Raw genomic sequence first — 18,495 nt, 5'->3', positions numbered from 1 at the left:
GGTCAGTTAGGGTTAGAGTCAGTTAGGGTCAGTAAGGGTCAGTTTGGGTCAGTTAGGGTTAGTTAGAGTCAGTTAGGGTTAGAGTCAGTTAGGGTCAGTAAGGGTCAGTTTGGGTCAGTTAGGGTTAGAGTCAGTTAGGGTCAGTAAGGGTCAGTTTGGGTCAGTTAGGGTTAGTTAGGGTCAGTTAGGGTTAGAGTCAGTTAGGGTTAGTTAGAGTCAGTTAGGGTTAGAGTCATTTAGGGTCAGTAAGGGTCAGTTTGGGTCAGTTAGGGTCAGTTAGAGTCAGTTAGGGTTAGAGTCAGTTAGGGTTAGTTAGAGTCAGTTAGGGTTAGAGTCAGTTAGGGTTAGAGTCATTTAGGGTCAGTAAGGGTCAGTTTGGGTCAGTTAGGGTTAGAGTCAGTTAGGGTCAGTTAGGGTTAGTTAGGGTCAGTAAGGGTCAGTTTGGGTCAGTTAGGGTTAGTCAGGGTTAGTTAGGGTCAGGGTCACACCACCTGTTATAAAACATCTGGCTCTTTCCTCATGTGTCCATGCATGAAATCTTTCAACTTATCTGGACTGTTGCTGGTTTTTAAATTCATTTTAATTATTTTATTTGTTTTTTTTATGTTTTTTATATTCCTTTATGTATTTTTAATGCTTTTCTTTGATGTAAAGCACTTTGAACTGTTCTATAGGAATAAACCTGACTTCAAACCTGTTACTCCAAACCAAAATAAACACGAGGGTCAGAAACAGATTTTAAAATTTTACTGATAAAGAAAAAGAAGAATTCATTTCCAGGATCTAAACTGGTCTGAAAGCAGAAACATTTCAGGAACGTTTCAGAAACATTTCAGGTTCTCATGTTCTGTGGTCAGATTTCTGTTAGAGCAGCAGGACGAGTAAAAACTACTGATCGATTGATCTGTATCCATCTGTAAACTGATTTTTATTGATCAGCGTCCCATCCTGAGCACAGATGAATGTTTCTCAGCTGAATGTTTCTCATATGAATGTAAAGTCTCTAGCTGGTAAAGTTTGGCGTCCAGCTGAAGGCGTCGCGCTGCTTGTGGCGCCGGCCGGCGGCCTCCGGCCCCTCGGGCGCCTCAGCCCCCGGCCCCTCGGCCCCCGGCGCCTCGGCCCCCAGCGCCTCGGCCTCCGGCGCCTCGTCCCCGCCCCCGCAGCGGTGCTTCTTCATCTGCCGGGAGTCGGAGAAGCCCTGCTGGCAGCGGCGGCAGGAGTACAGCTTGACGCCCGTGTGGATCTGCATGTGGGACTTGAGCTGGTTGGACTGGCGGAAGCTGCGGCCGCACACGCTGCACCGGTACGGCTTCTCGCCCGTGTGCACCAGCAGGTGGCGGTGGTAGTTCTGCGGCGTCCGGAACTCCTTGCCGCACTGCTGGCAGCGGTGGGGCTTGACGCCGGTGTGCAGCAGCTGGTGCTGCTTCAGCTGCGACGCCAACAGGAAGCCCTTGCCGCAGACGGCGCAGGCGTGCGGGCGGTCGCCGCTGTGGTGGCGCAGGTGGTACAGGTACAGGTGGCGCAGGTGGAAGGCCTTCCCGCAGGTGGCGCAGCTGAACTCTTTGCTGGGGGCGTGGCTCTTCTCGTGCGTCTTCAGCGTGCTGCTGCTGCTGAACGTCTTCAGGCACACTTTGCAGCCGAAGGCTTTGGCTCCGCCCCCTCGCCGCCTCCCCGCCGCGCCGCCGGACCTCCTCTGATCCGCGCCGCCGTGCGCCACCTGCTGGTGCTTCTGCAGCTGGCAGTTGTAGAAGAACGTCTTCCCGCACAGGTCGCACATGAAGGGCTTCTCCACGCCGTGCACCAGCATGTGAGTCTTCAGGGCCCAGGTCCCCGAGAAGCCTTCATCACACTGGGCACACCTGAGGAGGCAGAGGAGAGTCAGAGGAAACATGGCCGACAGGTGAGGAAGAGGAGGGTCAGAGGAAACATGGCCGACAGGTGAGGAAGAGGAGGGTCAGAGGAAGAGGACCATAGATATGTATAGAACGGCTAGATGTGTTACGTCTGAGTTTAGAATGTCCGCAGAAGTCGGCCATCTTACCACAGGGTGAGATGTCCGGGAGACAGTCAGACCTGAGGTAACCATAGTTACGGTAAGTGATCTGCTCTGACGCTATTACTCTTATCTCACAGAAATCTCCACCATTTTACATACTAAAAGACCCTGTGCGATATTCTATTTATCCGGTCATCTGTGCAATAATTCACGTCACTACTGTGCAATATCTTTTCTATTTATGGTCAGACTATGTGCACACAATGTGTAATTAACACAAGTGTAGTGCAATATGGGCAATAACTCAACCATAGTGCTATAACTTACTTTATTTAACTCTCTTTACTTTGTATGTCTTGTAGAGCCTACATTCTTTTTTACACTTTGTTTTACATTATTCTATATTAATTATGTTTTAATGATATATTATATTAATTATTCTATATTATACTGTATTTTAGATTTATAGAGATCCTATGTGTGTGTTTGGAGCTACTGGGGACTTGAATTTCCCTGAGGGAGTCATCCCAAGGGGTAAATAAAGTTCAGTCATGGGGCAAATAAACGTGAAATATTTACGTTTTTATTTAAAAAAATAAATATGGACTTCGTCTGTAGTGTGATAATTAGCTTACTACTTTGATGTTTATAATAACCTAAACCTTTGAGAATTAAGCAAGTTATGTCTTGAATGTTTCACCATCAACACAATGCTGTCGGCGAGAGAGCTGCCTGTGGTAAGATGGCGGCCATCTGCGGACGTTCCACTCCGTTGCCCAGCAAGGCGGACGAGACATCTAGCCATTCTATACCTATGTATGAAGAGGAGGGTCAGAGGAAACATGGCCGACAGGCCTCTGGCGGCGTACCTGAAGGGCTTCTCGCCGCTGTGCAGCCGCAGGTGCCTCTGCAGGTTGTACTTGAGGCCGAAGCTCAGGCCGCAGGTGTGGCAGGTGAAGGGCTTCTCCCCGCTGTGCACCACCCGGTGCTGCAGCAGCCCCATGCGGCACTTGAAGGCCTTGTCGCACTCGGCGCAGCCGTAGGGCCGCTCCTCGGAGTGCGACCTCTTGTGCACGCGCAGGTTGCTGGCCGTGGAGAACCTCTTGGGGCAGGTGGGGCAGGCGTACGGCCGCGCCCCCGTGTGCACCGTCTGGTGCTCCCGCAGGCTCTTCTTGCGGGTGAAGCTCTTCCCGCAGACGTCGCACATGAAGGGCTTGACCTTGGCGTGGGACACCTGGTGGTAGCGCAGCGCGCCGGCGGAGGTGAAGGTGCGGTCGCAGGTGGGGCACCGCAGGGGCGCCTTCTCCAGCCGGTGGGAGGCCTGGTGCACGCGCAGCTGGCGCAGCAGCCTGAACTTGCGGTCGCACTGGTCGCAGCGCAGCAGCCGGTCGGGGTCGCTCTCCTGCGCCGCCCTCAGCTGGTGGCTCAGCTGGTGCTTCAGCAGCGTCTGCGCCCGGTAGAAGCCCTTATCGCAGGAGCTGCAGGGGAACGGCTTCAGGTGGCACGCCATGTGCTTCATCAGCTGGTGCTTCTGGTGGAAGCCCTTGTTGCACAGCTCGCAGAAGAATCTCTTCTCTTTGTACAGCTCCCTCCGTCTCCTCCTCTCCTGCTCCTTCTGGTCCTCCTCACTCAGAGCTTCAGGAGGCACAGGAAAGCAGGCCGTTAGAACCCTTCACACAGGAACGTATCTAACATACCCTAACATATCTACAGCAGGGGCCAGCAGCTCTGAGCATCATCAACATCATCATTAGGGATGGGAATTGATAAGATTTTTACGATTCCAATTCCATTTTCGATTCTGCTTAACGATTCGGTTCTTTATCGGTTCCCTTATCGATTCTCATTTGGAGAAAAAGGACAACAAACCGGTCGATTAGCATCAACTCTGTTTAGTTTAGAAGTAACACAAGTCATGACCTCACAAACCCAACAACGGTGAGGTCCACATTGGTCTATCCTGGCCTGGGTAATTTAACTCTTCCTGCTCTGGTGAAAGGAGAAGCTGGAGGTAGAGGTGAACTGGGGGTAGTACCACCAGCCTCTGGCTCTGAGCCAGTCAGGCTCTGTCTCTCATGATTTCATCTAAATGTAATGCCTGAGAAGGCATTCATTTAACCTTAACCGTTACTAACAGCAGCTTTTACAATCAGGCAAATGCTGCTAACATGATAGGCAGTGTTTGTTAGTTAGTGACCTGCAGTGTTAGCCGAGGACATGCTAACGTTGCTAACGTTGCTGGGTTCAGATTCACCAACGTTAGTCCGGAGCGGATCGAAAACGCGACATTCATTCATAGTTATTGCAAGTTGCCCTGTTGTCGTCTTTTTTAGGGATGTGTAACCAAACTTTTGAGCGTTTGTACCGCTTGGGCGCCATGTTTACTGTTGGCTGCGCCGGACTCGCCACGCAAAGTTGCGTGGTGACGTCATTCGCGCCCGCTGGAATCGATAAGGGAATCGTTTGCAAAATCGCCAAAACGATTCCAAGGAATTGAAACACTGGGAACCGGTTCTCAACAAGAACAAGAACCATCATCAACACTGAGGAGATACTCCTGTCCCAACCTGCACAACATGACAGCTATAATAATATAATATAATCTATTAAATAACATCCAGAATGTCTCATGTTCAAGACACTTGATCCACCTCTCATCGCTTTATACTTTGTTTCCTATTTTAAATTGGATCTTTGTTCGTCGTAAGTAATAAAATCGTCGTCTCTCAGACAGTCCTGGTTCAGACTCGGGTGCTGATGCTTGAGATGGTGAAATAAGTTTGAGGTATTTGCCCCTTCTGATGTGACAGCCTTCTGGGTTAGGGTTAACTAGGGTTAGGATTAACTAGGGTTAGGATTAACACATTGACTCCCAAGTCACGTAAAACTACATTTTCACTGCCCATGCGTTGGCTCCCAAATGGTAAAAATAAGTTTTTACGTTTTTTTTATGGATTCTGAATCTATACATTCTAATGCACATTCTGTGTGATTTTTGTTTCCAGAGGGTGGCGGTAAAGTAACATAAACAAACAACAAGAAGGAGAAGAAGACACGCGACAAGTCTAAGGAGGCGGTCTTATGAACAGGTTAGCTTTGCAACATGCGACACGACGCAAATCCTCTGACCCGGATATTAAAGTGCGACAGGCTGAAAGAGCGCACGTTTCACAAAAGCCCCGATATCTCAGTTTGATTTTGGTGGATACTCGCCTTGGTTTAGCTAAGGATAGCTCGCTAATGGCGGCACCTAGAGACACGCAAAGAGTTTAAACTCTCAGCTTTCAAACGAGCCATAACATGTTTCAGTGGCCCTATCACATAATATGCTGTGACTGTACAAAAAACGTAAAAAAAAAATGGTTTAGAATGCTGGGATTCTACGACATAATTCTGTAAAAACCGCCGGTATTCAATGTGTTAACTAGGGTTAGGGTTAACTAGGGTTAGGATTAACTAGGGTTAGGGTTAACTAGGGTTAGGGTTAACTAGGGTTAGGGTTAACATAGAGGGGGTCTGATCGGGGTCCACGTGTCTCACCTGCTAGACTCTCTGGGACCTCCTGAACTTCATGCGTTTCCTCTGCAGCTTCCATCATGGCCTCTGCAGCCTGGAAACACGAGGAGAGTCTTTGATTATCTGCATGGTCAATGATAGTGATCGGCAGCTCACAACCAGAACTAAAGATGTCGTAGAGACATCTTTAGTTCTGCATCAGCAGCTCCTTCAGTTTCTGTCGGTTAGATGTTCAAACATGGAAACTGGACCAGAACACATGAACCGGATCAGAAACAGCTGGAACCCTGAATCTCAAATTCAGTAACTTACAGAGGCCTGCTCTCCATTGGGTGAGGGCGTGTCTGGGAGCTCCCCGATTGGCTGATCACTGGTCACAGGAAGTGATGTCATCACATCAGGTTCAGGCTCTGCAGACATTTGGATCGTTTCTAAAACCACCTCGGCCTGAACATCTGCTGTGCCCCGAGCAGCCGGATCAGGTTTCTGCTGCCCCCCCTGGGCCGGGTGGGAACTCTGGCTTGTGATTGGCTGCTGGAGCGATTGGCTGATGATGACCACCGGGACCTGGGTGCCGGCGCCGCCGCTGCCGCCGGCACGAGCTGAGCTAAGGACGGCGACGGCTAGGGTCGCCGGTGGGCTGTAGGGTTCTGGAGAGGGTCCCACTGCAGGGGGGAGAACCACAAAGAGACAGTGAACTGTGGACCCATCGTTCCCGCTCAGCTGAACGACAGCATGTCCACGGCGGACGTTCCCGCTCAGCATTTATTCTTCTTGCTGTAAACTCACCTGAGGTTCTGGTCTTTGAAACCTGGGTCTGGGTCTTCAGAGCTGCACAGGGTTTCTGGTTCTGTGGTTTCTCAGCCTCGAGGCGTCTCAGTTTGTCCCTCAAAGCTTCGTTCTCTCCCACCACCTGCAGGTGGAGCTCTCTGAAAACGCTGCAGATCTTACGAGCAGCTTCCCGGGACATGGCAGCCAACACGGCACTCAGCTGAGCCTAGGGACGAGGAGACACGAGTCAGAGCAGCTTCCTGGGACATGGCAGCCAACACGGCACTCAGCTGAGCCTAGGGACGAGGAGACACGAGTCAGAGCAGCTTCTGGGGACATGGCAGCCAACACGCCGCTCAGCTGAGCCTAGGGACGAGGAGACACGAGTCAGAACAGCTTCTGGGGACATGGCAGCCAACACGCCGCTCAGCTGAGCCTAGGGACGAGGAGACACGAGTCAGAGCAGCTTCTGGGGACATGGCAGCCAACACGCCGCTCAGCTGAGCCTAGGGACGAGGAGACACGAGTCAGAACAGCTTCTGGGGACATGGCAGCCAACACGCCGCTCAGCTGAGCCTAGGGACGAGGAGACACGAGTCAGAGCAGCTTCTGGGGACATGGCAGCCAACACGCCGCTCAGCTGAGCCTAGGGACGAGGAGACACGAGTCAGAACAGCTTCTGGGGACATGGCAGCCAACACGCCGCTCAGCTGAGCCTAGGGACGAGGAGACACGAGTCAGAACAGCTTCTGGGGACATGGCAGCCAACACGCCGCTCAGCTGAGCCTAGGGACGAGGAGACACGAGTCAGAACAGCTTCTGGGGACATGGCAGCCAACACGCCGCTCAGCTGAGCCTAGGGACGAGGAGACACGAGTCAGAGCAGCTTCTGGGGACATGGCAGCCAACACGCCGCTCAGCTGAGCCTAGGGACGAGGAGACACGAGTCAGAACAGCTTCTGGGGACATGGCAGCCAACACGGCACTCAGCTGAGCCTAGGGACGAGGAGACACGAGTCAGAGCAGCTTCTGGTGAATCGGACTAATGTGGAATTTGATGAATTGGATTCCAATTGGCTTGAATTGGACTATCTTTTAAAGTGCCTTGAGAAGACATGTGTTATTGTTATTATTATTGTTGTTGTTTTTATTACAATTTGATATCTTATAAATAAAATAAACTACAATCAGAACTTTTTAGCTGTGCAGATATTTCAGTTTCAGATTATCTGCGGAATGAGTTTAGAAACTAAAGAAAAACTGAACATCATGCACATATTTACGTTAAGATTAAATTTAGTGGTTTGTTTTCAAATCAGATAATTACTGAAAATGGTGAGATTTATTAAGAAGTGAGAGAGGAGGAAGATGAACAGAAGATAACAGAAGAAGAAAACAGGGGAAGATGAGTTTGGGCGAACACGGAAGTCTCGGTGGGATTTCTCTCCGGAGCTCCTCACCCGGCTGTCCCCGCCGCCGCCGCCTTCCTCTCGGACCCGCAGCAGGACGCAGAGGGCGGACTCCGCCGCCACCTCCATGATAAGCTCCGCCTGGGAGGAGAAAGCCTCCGCCGCGGCACAGAGCTCCTGGTTCCGCTGCATGAGTGAACTGGACCCGCTGGTTCTGATCGGTGAAACTGGTTCTGTGGAAACTCTGACAACTAAACCCAGACAGGATGATTCTTCACCAACATGGCGGCTCACGCTTAGTTTACTTCCGGGTCACCGCTTCTTTTTGTGAGGGAACATTCAGCGGACTCTGCTGCCCCCCAGCGGCCACCATGAGGACAGCTCCTCTGGAAACATGAGAATGAAGTGTTGCCTCCTCCGTTAGTTTTTCATCATTCATGTAGTGCCCATTTGTCCATAAAAACAAATTAAACTTAAACCAAACAAAATCAAAAGGCCACTGATGCACCATGGGGGATGTGGTTTAACGCAGGCAAAAAAAAGATGAATGTCCAAAAATGAATTCTTGCGTTTTTCTGATGATTTATTTCCAAACAATAAAACAAACAAAAGAAGAAAGAAAACCTGCTGCTCTCTTCCTTTTACACTGGTGAAAACCATCGGCCCACCCCGGTGCATGCTGGGACTCCAGGTTCCCAGTGTGACCCAATTAGCAAAATATTCTAAACAAATAACTAACAAAGAATATTAGCAAGAAAAATCTGATCTAAATAAAGCACTGAAATTATTCAAATAAAGTTACTCATGATTAGCTAATTAAATTTACAACTAGAACCAAAAACTAACTCTACAAATAGCTACTACATTCACATCACGTCACTTTACTGTAATAAAGTCGATGCTTTGAACTGGTGTTTATAAAATAAGACTTTTTTTTACAGCAGTGAGATGAACGGGAGGACCTGAGCTGTCCTTAGTGTGATCCTGATTCTGTTCAGCAGTTTAACTTAGAAACAATCTGTGATGAACTCTATGATCAGAAAACCTTAAAGATGCTTCTGATGGCAGCAGATTGTCTCTTCAGCGTCCATTAGGCTGATGAACAGCAAAGCTCCCATGATGCATCAGTGCAGCATCTCAGGAGCTGCTGGTCCTGATGTCAGATTTATTTTTTATTTTTACCCTGAACAGTGCTGAGCTCTTCTTTTACTCTTTTTTTACTTTATTGTAGAAATGCATACATTTTACCCGCAGTAGTCTCCTGCCTCGGGGAGGGGTCTCCTGCCTCAGGGAGGGGTCTCCTGCCCCTTGGAGGGGTCTCCTGCCCCGGGGAGGGGCCTCCTGCCCCGGGGAGGGTCTCCTGCCTCAGGGAGGGGTCTCCTGCCCCGGGGAGGGTCTCCTGCCCCTTGGAGGGGTCTCCTGCCTCAGGGAGGGGTCTCCTGCCCCTTGGAGGGGTCTCCTGCCTCAGGGAGGGGTCTCCTGCCCCGGGGAGGGGCCTCCTGCCCCGGGGAGGGTCTCCTGCCTCGGGGAGGGGTCTCCTGCCCCGGGGAGGGTCTCCTGCCCCTTGGAGGGGCCTATTGCCCCGGGGAGGGGCCTCCTGCCCCGGGGAGGGTCTCCTGCCTCGGGGAGGGGCCTCCTGCCCCTTGGAGGGGTCTCCTGCCCCGGGGAGGGGCCTCCTGCCCCGGGGAGGGTCTCCTGCCTCGGGGAGGGGTCTCCTGCCCCGGGGAGGGTCTCCTGCCCCTTGGAGGGGCCTATTGCCCCGGGGAGGGGCCTCCTGCCCCGGGGAGGGTCTCCTGCCCCGGGGAGGGGCCTCCTGCCCCGGGGAGGGTCTCCTGCCTCGGGGAGGGGTCTCCTGCCCCGGGGAGGGTCTCCTGCCCCTTGGAGGGGCCTATTGCCCCGGGGAGGGGCCTCCTGCCCCGGGGAGGGTCTCCTGCCTCGGGGAGGGGCCTCCTGCCCCTTGGAGGGGTCTCCTGCCCCGGGGAGGGGTCTCCTGCCCCTTGGAGGGGTCTCCTGCCCCGGGGAGGGTCTCCTGCCTCGGGGAGGGGCCTCCTGCCCCTTGGAGGGGTCTCCTGCCCCGGGGAGGGGCCTCCTGCCCCGGGGAGGGGTCTCCTGCCCCTTGGAGGGGCCTCCTGCCTCGGGGAGGGGTCTCCTGCCCCAGGGAGGGGTCTAATAAAGTATCACTGAAGTGAAATAAATGAATCTAAAATGCACGTTTTTCGCCTCACACATGCACAGAACCACCTGAGATCAGTATAAAAAACACAGTTTAGTGTTTGAGCCAAACGACTGATTTATGTTCCAGGAGATGGTTCAGTGACACCTTCAATAAAAAAAGTGACCTGTAAATAAAATGAGCTGAAATCTAGATAAAAAAAATCCAGTTTATTTCTGTCATCATTTAAATTAAAACGGTCACAATAATCAGACAGATTTTTCTCCTCACAGATTCAATAAAAACACTCAAAGACTCTCAGTGCAAAAAAACTAAAGTAATTCATCAGTTTGTCACAGTGCAAACACATTAACATCTGTGCACATCTGTGCATGTGCACGTCACACCTGGAACAGGAAGTATCTGACACATGTAACATCAGCCTGAGCGTCACACCAGACTTCATTTGATTTCTCTTTTTTGCAGAAGCATCTCGTGACACTCAGACGTCATGTGACCGACTGTTTTACTCAGTTTGATGTTTCTGATCATGTCTGAATGAACCGACTCGTTCAGCTTCTCATTCCACAGGTGAAAGTTGATTCTCAGTCTCACCTCAGCAGAGTCCTTCTGACGTTAGGGTGTGAAAGAGTTACGGGTGCGTTTCTGTGTCATTACCACAGGGTTCCAGTTATCAAGCAGTGCTTTGAAAATGAGTTGATTCAAACATTTAAACCAAACAGTTTTTTCAGTCTGTGACTGCGCTCCTCCTCAAAGTGCCTCCATGTGGCGATGCAGGCAGATCTGGACTCTGATCAGGTCTAAAGACTCTACGACCCGCCTGATGACCTTCCTGTTCTGTGTCGGATCATTTCAGACCCGAGCTGAGTGAAACGTCTGAGTGAGCCGGATGTTCGGCTGAAAAAGCTTCTTTCTTCTTCTTCTCATATCTCCATCTTTTCTTTTTTTAGTATAAAGTCACATTTAAATAACCTGTTTGTTTTTTAAATAGATTTTCTGCTACACAACTAAAAATAATCTCACTCTTTTACAGATAGAAAAATAAGGAATAGAAAGACGACAGAAATCTCTGCTACACCTGGATGCTTGTTCAGAGTCACCGTGGGACTCAGGACTGAGGACCTCTAACCGTCGCAGTCTTGGTTTAACGGCTCAGGTTGGAACCAGGGTCACATCCTCAGGACTACACCCTATGAGTGTCTGAGGACCTCTAACCGTCGCAGTGTTGGTTTAATGGCTCAGGTTGGAACCAGGGTCACATCCTCAGGACTCCATTCTGTCTCACATATAACACACAGAACATGCAAAGCTTGGAATTTGCTTTCCTCAGACTATTTTTTTGTAGTTGTATATTCAGATGTTCAGTTTGTGGTGAATATAATGGTGGTTGGCCATCACAAAAAGAAACAACAGTTAAACTTTGTTGCTATAAGCAGCAGCTCTTACTGTCATCTTCTAAAAAACAAAGTGACGGTGAAGTGCAGAGTTTACGGAGCTGATATGTGATTTTAACTCATCTCTCACCGGTTGCTAAGTTACTTCAGGGTTTCTATCGGTGGTCTTTTAACAGCCTTGACCGGCTCATGATGAGATTGTTCTTCAGAAATAGATCAGAACCAGCTGTCTGTGGTACAAAGCAAATGAGCCAAATGTAATGTGTCTGAGAATAAAACTGATTTATTTTTCTGTTACTTTGGTGTGAGCTGGTCTGAGTTCTCAGGTCACTCACTGTTATAACATGTTTGAGGGGCTAATGAATGGAATCTGGGTCTGAATTTGTTTTCATGAGAGCACAAAGCTGTACCACCAATCTTGAAAGATGAGCACCTTGATAACCAAAGGAGTGGATCACTGCATCTCCTAAAACCAGCAGCTGTGAACAGAACTTTAAGTAAATGGCTAAAAGAACGTCTCCTCCAAAGCAAACGTTCAGTGTTTTATTCCAGCTCCATCTGATTCACAGGAGCTGAACCAGAATTTGGGTAAAAGCTGAATGCAGGTAAACCTCATGTATAAACTGTGCTGAAGACTAAATTGAACCATTTAACCCCTTAACGCCTATTGTCGCATATATGCTACAAACCGTTTGACTCAATCAACCAGCTGAGATTCACTACGGACCTAGGAACCTTTATATAAATAAATATGTAAAAAAAAAAAAGGGTGAATAAAAAAACATTGTTTTTTCACTGTTATATTACTGTGTTGTTGTTATCTTATTATTGACCATTATGCCTGGTGTTGCAAATAAGCAACATACCAAAATTTCTATTTATTTTTTGTGCAAAAGTGAAATTAATAATCTCAGCATTATTTACCATCCACTTAAAGGCTAAAACACACACAAAACATTTTTTTATATACAGCTATATAAATTCAGGCGTTAAGGGGTTAATTGAATTACCATATAAATGCTAATGAAGCACCAAGAAAGTGTGACTCTTGATTATAAACTTTGAGTAAACTAGGATTGGCAACAGTAACTGTCCAGAAACACAAGCTGCGACCATGTTGACCCGTCAGATATGGGCGGAGTCTGGTGGTGGGCGGGGTCTGATGACTGCATGTTATCTTCAAACCACTGCCATCAGCTGTGTTTTGGTTCTTCCAGTGTGAGTCTCGTGTTTGCTGTGCTTCAGATGGCGGTGTCCCAGAACACCGTGGTGCTGTGTCCAGCAGCAGTGGGCGGGGCTGAATATGGCGGCGGCTGCTTCCTCTTCCAGCTGGGCAGGATAGGCATACTGTCCTGTTTACACAGATTCTTCTCCAAACGTTGACGAGCTTTTATCTCTCGACACAAAACTCTCTTCTTCTCAATCATTTCCATCATGGTGGCATCGCTGCAGAGCCATGGCATCTGGGGATGAAGAACAGCCCATCATCAACACAGCCACCAGTAGCCTCTTTCACACATGGGTTCCACCTTATTGGTGCAAACACACACAAGGCGGGATCATTTCGCCTCTATTACTGGTACCCCTGAGTGGTAACATATCAGAGGCAGAATAACACATTCCACCTCCGTACTTTCACTCATGATGATTAACAACCTTACTAATCTTACTAACCCTACTAATCCTACTAATCCTACTAACCCTACTAATCCTACTAACCCTACAAACTATTAATCTTACTAACCCTACTAACCCTACTAACCCTACAAACTCTATTAATCTTACTAACCCTACTAACCCTAATAATCCTACTAACCCTACTAATCCTACTAACCCTACTAACCCTACTAACCCTATTAATCCTACTAACCATACTAACCCTACTAACCCTACTAACCTACTAACCCTACTAACCCTATTAATCCTACTAACCATACTAACCTACTAACCCTACTAATCATACTAATCATACTAACCCTACTAATCCTAATCCTACTATCCCTACTAACCCTACTAATCCTAATCCTACTAACCCTACTAATCCTACTAACCCTACTAATCCTAATCCTACTAACCCTACTAATCCTACTAACCCTACTAATCCTAATCCTACTAACCCTACCCTAAATGTGAAAGAGGCCCGGGACTCCTTATTGCTTTTCTCACCCAAGAAAACTGAGCTGAAGTCTAATTATAATATAATTATATATATATATAATTATAATATAGCCACTGATTTCTCATAGCTATGCTTAGCATTACTTGAACACTGTTATAATGATTTGGTCTAATTGGGATTATAATGAGTTTGATTTCACTGAAATAGAATTGTATTACACTAAAGTGTCTTTGAAGTGCTTTGATTTGACTGAATTTAAGGTTAACTGTGAGGTCCACTTTAATGTTGTTTTACATCTCATTGTGATGCCTTTGAGTCTTTTCAGCCCTTATCACATATGAGATACTAAACATTAATATTTGAAATGAGTCATTAAGACATTGGTCCCATTTAATGTTCCTCATGACTTCAATTTCAATTCAATTCCTCCATCCATCCATTTTCTATACCGCTGAATCTCAAGGCACTTAGATAATAAAATCCAATTCAAGCCAATTGGAATTCAATAAATTGTAATCATAATTATTTATAAAATAATCCAATTCATTCATATAGAGCCAATTCAAAAACAGTTTCCTAGCAAAGGAAACCAACAGATTGCACTTCATTCAGACATGTTGATAACACTGAAGCAGCGACAGTGTGTAAAACATCTGTGTGTTGTTGGACGAAACATCGAGAGAATAACAGGCCTTAGGTTTGTTACAGCCTGTCATCCCCCCTAAGTCTAACCCTACAGCCTGTCATCACCATAACCCTAACCCTACAGCCTGTCATCCCCCCTAAGTCTAACCCTACAGCCTGTCATCCCCCTAACCCTAACCCTACAGCCTGTCATCCCTATAACCCTAACCCTACAGCCTATCATCCCCCTAACCATAACCCTACAGCCTGTCATCACCATAACCCTAACCCTACAGCCTATCATCCCCCTAACCATAACCCTACAGCCTGTCATCACCATAACCCTAACCCTACAGCCTATCATCCCCCTAACCCTAACCCTACAGCCTGTCATCCCCCCTAACCCTAACCCTACAGCCTATCATCCCCCTAACCCTAACCCTACAGCCTGTCATCCCCCCTAACCCTAACCCTACAGCCTGTCACCCCCCCTAACCCTAACCCTACAGCCTGTCATCCCCCTAACCCTAACCCTACAGCCTGTCATCCCCCTAACCCTAACCCTACAGCCTGTCATCCCCCTAACCCTAACCCTATAGCCTATCATCCCCCCTAACCCTAACCCTACAGCCTGTCATCACGCCTAACCCTAACCCTACAGCCTATCATCCCCCTAACCATAACCCTACAGCCTGTCATCACCATAACCCTAACCCTACAGCCTATCATCCCCCTAACCCTAACCCTACAGCCTGTCATCCCCCCTAACCCTAACCCTACAGCCTATCATCCCCCTAACCCTAACCCTACAGCCTGTCATCCCCCCTAACCCTAACCCTACAGCCTGTCACCCCCCCTAACCCTAACCCTACAGCCTGTCATCCCCCTAACCCTAACCCTACAGCCTGTCATCCCCCTAACCCTAACCCTACAGCCTGTCATCCCCCTAACCCTAACCCTATAGCCTATCATCCCCCCTAACCCTAACCCTACAGCCTGTCATCACGCCTAACCCTAACCCTACAGCCTTTCATCCCCCCTAACCATAACCCTAACCCTACAGCCTGTCATCCCCCCTAACCCTAACCCTACAGCCTGTCATCCCCCCTAACCCTAACCCTACAGCCTGTTATCCCCATAACCCTAACCCTACAGCCTGTCATCCCCCCTAACCCTAACCCTACAGCCTGTCATCCCCCTAACCCTAACCCTACAGCCTGTCATCACCAGAACCCTAACCCTACAGCCTGTCATCACCAGAACCCTAACCCTACAGCCTGTCATCCCCCCTAAGTCTAACCCTACAGCCTGTCATCACCAGAACCCTAACCCTACAGCCTGTCATCCCCCTAACCCTAACCCTACAGCCTGTCATCACCAGAACCCTAACCCCACAGCCTGTCATCACCATCACCATAACCCTACAGCCTGTCATCCCCCTAACCCTAACCCTACAGCCTGTCATCCCCCCTAACGATAACCCTACACACTGTCATCCCCCCTAACCCTAACCCTACAGCCTGTTATCCCCCCTAACGATAACCCTACACACTGTCATCCCCCCTAACCCTAACCCTACAGCCTGTTATCCCCCTTAACGATAACCCTACACACTGTCATCCCCCCTAACCCTAATCCTACAGCCTGTTATCCCCATAACCCTAACCCTAACCCTACAGCCTGTTATCCCCATAACCCTAACCCTAACCCTACAGCCTGTCATCCCCCCTAACCCTAACCCTACAGCCTGTCACCCCCCCTAACCCTAACCCTACAGCCTGTCATCCCCCTAACCCTAACCCTACAGCCTGTCATCACCAGAACCCTAACCCCACAGCCTGTCATCACCATCACCATAACCCTACAGCCTGTCATCCCCCTAACCCTAACCCTACAGCCTGTTATCCCCCTTAACGATAACCCTACACACTGTCATCCCCCCTAACCCTAACCCTACAGCCTGTTATCCCCATAACCCTAACCCTACAGCCTGTCATCACCCTAACCATAACCCTACAGCCTGTCATCACCATAACCCTAACCCTACAGCCTGTCATCCCCCCTAACCCTAACCCTAACCCTAACCCTAACCCCTAACCCTAACCCTAACCCTAACCCCCCTAACCCTAACCCTACAGCCTATCATCCCCCTAACCCTAACCCTACAGCCTGTCATCACCATAACCCTAACCCTACAGCCTATCATCCCCCTAACCCTAACCCTACAGCCTGTCATCCCCCCTAACCCTAACCCTACAGCCTATCATCCCCCTAACCCTAACCCTACAGCCTGTCATCCCCCCTAACCCTAACCCTACAGCCTGTCACCCCCCCTAACCCTAACCCTACAGCCTGTCATCCCCCTAACCCTAACCCTACAGCCTGTCATCCCCCTAACCCTAACCCTACAGCCTGTCATCCCCCTAACCCTAACCCTATAGCCTATCATCCCCCCTAACCCTAACCCTACAGCCTGTCATCACGCCTAACCCTAACCCTACAGCCTTTCATCCCCCCTAACCATAACCCTAACCCTACAGCCTGTCATCCCCCCTAACCCTAACCCTACAGCCTGTCATCCCCCCTAACCCTAACCCTACAGCCTGTTATCCCCATAACCCTAACCCTACAGCCTGTCATCCCCCCTAACCCTAACCCTACAGCCTGTCATCCCCCTAACCCTAACCCTACAGCCTGTCATCACCAGAACCCTAACCCTACAGCCTGTCATCACCAGAACCCTAACCCTACAGCCTGTCATCCCCCCTAAGTCTAACCCTACAGCCTGTCATCACCAGAACCCTAACCCTACAGCCTGTCATCCCCCTAACCCTAACCCTACAGCCTGTCATCACCAGAACCCTAACCCCACAGCCTGTCATCACCATCACCATAACCCTACAGCCTGTCATCCCCCTAACCCTAACCCTACAGCCTGTCATCCCCCCTAACGATAACCCTACACACTGTCATCCCCCCTAACCCTAACCCTACAGCCTGTTATCCCCCCTAACGATAACCCTACACACTGTCATCCCCCCTAACCCTAACCCTACAGCCTGTTATCCCCCTTAACGATAACCCTACACACTGTCATCCCCCCTAACCCTAATCCTACAGCCTGTTATCCCCATAACCCTAACCCTAACCCTACAGCCTGTTATCCCCATAACCCTAACCCTAACCCTACAGCCTGTCATCCCCCCTAACCCTAACCCTACAGCCTGTCACCCCCCCTAACCCTAACCCTACAGCCTGTCATCCCCCTAACCCTAACCCTACAGCCTGTCATCACCAGAACCCTAACCCCACAGCCTGTCATCACCATCACCATAACCCTACAGCCTGTCATCCCCCTAACCCTAACCCTACAGCCTGTTATCCCCCTTAACGATAACCCTACACACTGTCATCCCCCCTAACCCTAACCCTACAGCCTGTTATCCCCATAACCCTAACCCTACAGCCTGTCATCACCCTAACCATAACCCTACAGCCTGTCATCACCATAACCCTAACCCTACAGCCTGTCATCCCCCCTAACCCTAACCCTAACCCTAACCCTAACCCCTAACCCTAACCCTAACCCTAACCCCCCTAACCCTAACCCTACAGCCTATCATCCCCCTAACCCTAACCCTACAGCCTGTCATCCCCCCTAACCCTAACCCTACAGCCTGTCACCCCCCCTAACCCTAACCCTACAGCCTGTCATCCCCCTAACCCTAACCCTACAGCCTGTCATCCCCCTAACCCTAACCCTACAGCCTGTCATCCCCCTAACCCTAACCCTATAGCCTATCATCCCCCCTAACCCTAACCCTACAGCCTGTCATCACGCCTAACCCTAACCCTACAGCCTTTCATCCCCCCTAACCATAACCCTAACCCTACAGCCTGTCATCCCCCCTAACCCTAACCCTACAGCCTGTCATCCCCCCTAACCCTAACCCTACAGCCTGTCATCCCCCTAACCCTAACCCTACAGCCTGTCATCACCAGAACCCTAACCCTACAGCCTGTCATCCCCCCTAAGTCTAACCCTACAGCCTGTCATCACCAGAACCCTAACCCTACAGCCTGTCATCCCCCTAACCCTAACCCTACAGCCTGTCATCCCCCTAACCCTAACCCTACAGCCTGTCATCACCAGAACCCTAACCCTACAGCCTGTCATCCCCCCTAAGTCTAACCCTACAGCCTGTCATCACCAGAACCCTAACCCTACAGCCTGTCATCCCCCTAACCCTAACCCTACAGCCTGTCATCACCAGAACCCTAACCCCACAGCCTGTCATCACCATCACCATAACCCTACAGCCTGTCATCACCAGAACCCTAACCCCACAGCCTGTCATCACCATCACCATAACCCTACAGCCTGTCATCCCCCTAACCCTAACCCTACAGCCTGTCATCCCCCCTAACGATAACCCTACACACTGTCATCCCCCCTAACCCTAACCCTACAGCCTGTTATCCCCCTTAACGAT

At 49.7% G+C, this 18,495-nt stretch overlaps 2 protein-coding genes across 3 annotated transcripts in view; both read right to left on the bottom strand.

The window, feature by feature from the left end:
- Positions 1 to 502: 502 nt before the first annotated feature.
- On the bottom strand, positions 503 to 7,996 carry LOC142388724 (uncharacterized). The gene is made up of 6 exons (XM_075474272.1): positions 7,744 to 7,996; positions 6,302 to 6,509; positions 5,825 to 6,177; positions 5,537 to 5,606; positions 2,866 to 3,631; positions 503 to 1,859 (listed from the first exon to the last, which is right to left on the bottom strand). Exons 1-6 carry the CDS (start codon positions 7,882 to 7,884, stop codon positions 1,004 to 1,006), a joined length of 2,394 nt encoding a protein of 797 aa, XP_075330387.1. The 5' UTR covers positions 7,885 to 7,996; the 3' UTR covers positions 503 to 1,003.
- Positions 7,997 to 10,076: 2,080 nt separating this feature from the next.
- nyap2a (neuronal tyrosine-phosphorylated phosphoinositide-3-kinase adaptor 2a) overlaps positions 10,077 to 18,495 on the bottom strand; it is a 36,471-nt gene continuing 28,052 nt past the window's right edge. For both annotated transcript variants that reach the window (XM_075472664.1, XM_075472665.1), the window contains one exon: positions 10,077 to 12,722. In XM_075472664.1, coding sequence (XP_075328779.1) covers positions 12,501 to 12,722 — 222 coding nt within the window. In that variant the 3' untranslated portion in view covers positions 10,077 to 12,500. The remainder of the gene's footprint in view (positions 12,723 to 18,495) is intronic.

Source organism: Odontesthes bonariensis, chromosome 9 (genome assembly GCF_027942865.1).
Source record: "Odontesthes bonariensis isolate fOdoBon6 chromosome 9, fOdoBon6.hap1, whole genome shotgun sequence".
Taxonomy (NCBI): Eukaryota; Metazoa; Chordata; class Actinopteri; order Atheriniformes; family Atherinopsidae; genus Odontesthes; species Odontesthes bonariensis.
Note: the sequence above shows the minus strand (reverse complement) of the source record. Positions and strands in the feature narration are given on the sequence as shown.

Bases quoted from the DNA above. Each gene is read 5' to 3' on its own strand.
- LOC142388724 (XM_075474272.1), bottom strand. From the start codon at position 7,884: ATGCAGCGGAACCAGGAGCTCTGTGCCGCGGCGGAGGCTTTCTCCTCC. The intron at 6,178-6,301 runs GTGAGTTTACAG...TCCCCCCTGCAG, and splicing joins TTCAAAGACCAGAACCTCAG to TGGGACCCTCTCCAGAACCC. The intron at 3,632-5,536 runs GTGAGACACGTG...TGCCTCCTGAAG, and splicing joins GGTCCCAGAGAGTCTAGCAG to CTCTGAGTGAGGAGGACCAG.